The following is a 2797-nucleotide window of genomic DNA, read 5'->3' as shown; positions in this document are numbered from 1 at the left end:
TACATTTACACAATGGAATACTACATGGCTGTAAAAGGAGCTCTTTTACAACAGCATGGATGGACCTGGAGAGTATTATGCTAAGCAAAATAAGCCATTCAGAGAAAGACAAATACCATATGACCTCACTTATATGTAGACTCTAATGAACAAAATACACTGATGAACAAAATAGAACCAGAGGCATGGGTGCATGGAATAGACTGACAGCTGTCAGAGGGAAGATGTGTGAGGGAGGGACTGGATGAAAGAAGGTGAAGAGATTAGCCAAAGAACATATGCATAGCTCATGGATCCAGGTAACAGAGTGGTGATGGCCAGAGAGAAGGGGGAGCCAAGGGTTGGGGGAAGGTGGGTAAAAAGGGGGAGATGAGGGACATCTGTAACAGTGTCAACAATAAAAATAAAAAGACTTGAGTACCAGCTAATGTTCTCAACAGGAAAAAAAAAGACGTTAGAGCCCTAGCCAATTTGGCTCCATGGATAGAGCATCAATCCGTGGTCTGAAGGCTCCTGGGTTCAATTCTTGTCAAGGATATGTACCTGGGTTTCAGGCTCAATCCCCGGCTTTGGTGGGGTGCATGTGGGAGGCAACTAATTGATGTGTCTCTCTCATATTGACATTTCCCTCTTTCTGCCTCGTCCTTTCCTGTCCACTCTCTCTAAAAAAAATAAAAATAAAAATAAATCAATTGAAAAATATTCTTAGGTGAGGATTAACAAAACGACAACAACAACAACAACAAACAAACACACAAAAAACCAAAACCAAAACAAAACCTGTTAGAGTAGAAACCAATCACAGCTTCTGAGAATAAGTCCCCAGGGAAATATCAGAAGAACCAGTGTGATCACATATAAGAGATAAGAGTGTTTTAGAAGGGAGGAACATTGTCATATGTTAATTAATGAAAAATTAGAAAATAAGTTTGAAAAGTGGCTTAGATTTGGTGATATGTTATATTTGTGGTAATAGAGTGTTGTTGCAAATAATGAGAATAATAAATAAACCATATATCATAGAAATATGCTCATTTTCATTCAGATTTTTAATGGACACTGTTATTTTTTCCTAAAGATACTGGACACAGAACATGACAGGAAGAAATCAAACAGTCATCACATACTTCTTCCTCCAGGGCCTGCTGGTTGAGCCAGAGCAGCAAAACCTGTTCTATGCCCTGTTCCTGGCCATGTATCTTACCACCGTCCTGGGGAACCTCCTCATCATTTTCCTGATTCGCCTGGACTCTCAGCTCCACACACCCATGTATTTGTTTCTCAGCAATTTGTCTTTGTCTGATATCTGTTTCTCTTCAGTGACCATTCCCAAATTGTTGCACACCATGCAGAGCCAAGACCCATCCATCCCCTACGCAGGCTGCCTGACCCAGATGTACTTCTTCCTGTTTTTTGCAGACCTGGAGAGCTTCCTGCTTGTGGCCATGGCCTATGACCGCTATGTGGCCATCTGCTTCCCCCTGCACTACACCACCATCATGAGCCCCAAGCTCTGTCTCTCCCTGGTGGTGCTGTCCTGGGGGCTGACCACGTTGCATGCCATGTTACACACTCTGCTCATGGCCAGGCTATGTTTTTGTGCTGACAATGTAATCCCTCACTTTTTCTGTGACATGTCTGCTCTGCTGAAGCTGTCCTGCTCTGACACTCACGTCAATGAGTTGGTGATATTTATCATGGGAGGGCTCATTCTTGTCATCCCATTCCTACTCATCATCACGTCCTATGCACGGATTGTGTTGTCCATCCTCAAGGTCCCTTCTGCTAGAGGTATGCGCAAGGCCTTCTCCACCTGTGGCTCCCACCTGGCTGTGGTGTCGCTGTTCTATGGGACAGTTATTGGTCTGTATTTATGCCCATCAGCTGACAATTCTACTGTGAGGGAGATAGCCATGGCTATGATGTACACTGTGGTGACACCCATGCTGAACCCCTTCATCTACAGCCTGAGGAACAGAGACATGAAGGGAGCCCTGGGAAGAGTCTTTTGTAAAAAGAAAACTTTCTCCTTTACATGATGGTGAAACTTGGATTTTATTTATTTATTAAATTTATGGTGGTGCCATTGGTTAATACAATTGTATAGGTTTCAAGTGTACATTTCTATGATACATGAGATAAGATGAAATACTGCCATTTGTAGCAGTGTAGATGGGCCTTGAGATATCATGCTAAGTGAAATAAGTCAGATAGAAAAAGTTAAGAACCACGATTTTATTCATATATGGGATATAAAATGGAATTCTTACATAATTATATCCAGTGAATATATTGATATTATTATTGGGATATTGACTATTCTCCTTTTATAATATTGATTAAAAAAATCTTTATGGTTAACATTACAGATGTTCCCCTCCATTCCCCCTTACTCCTTTCTACTGGGTTCCTGCCCTTCCTCGGGCCTTCACCACCCTATTGTCTGTGTCCATAGGTAATGCATATAAATTCTTTGGTTAATCTCTTCCTGTTCCCCCATTCCCTCTTGTGATTCGTCAGTCAGTTCCATGTTCCCATGCCTCTAGTTCTATTTTATTGATCAGTTTATTTTCATTGGATCCATTGTTCATTTATTTTGATTTTTAGATTCAATTGTTGATAGATATGTATTTATTGCCATTTTATTGAAGAACTAGCTCTTAGTTTTAGTTTTCTTTTTCTGTTGTTTTCTGGCTCTATTTCATTCATTTCTGATTTTGGCTGTTTCCTTATTTTTCTCAATCTGGATTTAGTTGGTCTCTTTATTATGTTAAGGTATATTCCCTCTAAATCACTT

The 2797-nt window shown here is 40.5% G+C and overlaps 1 protein-coding gene across 1 annotated transcript; it reads left to right on the top strand.

The window, feature by feature from the left end:
• Nucleotides 1–1094: 1094 nt before the first annotated feature.
• Nucleotides 1095–2039, top strand: LOC311610845 (olfactory receptor-like protein DTMT; the record flags this gene model as incomplete). Its single annotated transcript, XM_084862356.1, has 1 exon — nt 1095–2039. The coding sequence occupies one exon, from the start codon at nt 1095–1097 to the stop codon at nt 2037–2039; it is 945 nt and encodes a 314-aa protein (XP_084718482.1).
• Between the last annotated feature and the right edge of the window lie 758 nt (nt 2040–2797).

Source organism: Pipistrellus hanaki, assembly GCF_964339955.1.
Source record: "Pipistrellus hanaki genome assembly, chromosome: 16".
In the NCBI taxonomy this organism is placed as follows: Eukaryota; Metazoa; Chordata; class Mammalia; order Chiroptera; family Vespertilionidae; genus Pipistrellus; species Pipistrellus hanaki.
The sequence above is the reverse complement of the archived record's forward strand: the minus strand, read 5'-3'. Positions and strand labels throughout refer to the sequence as shown.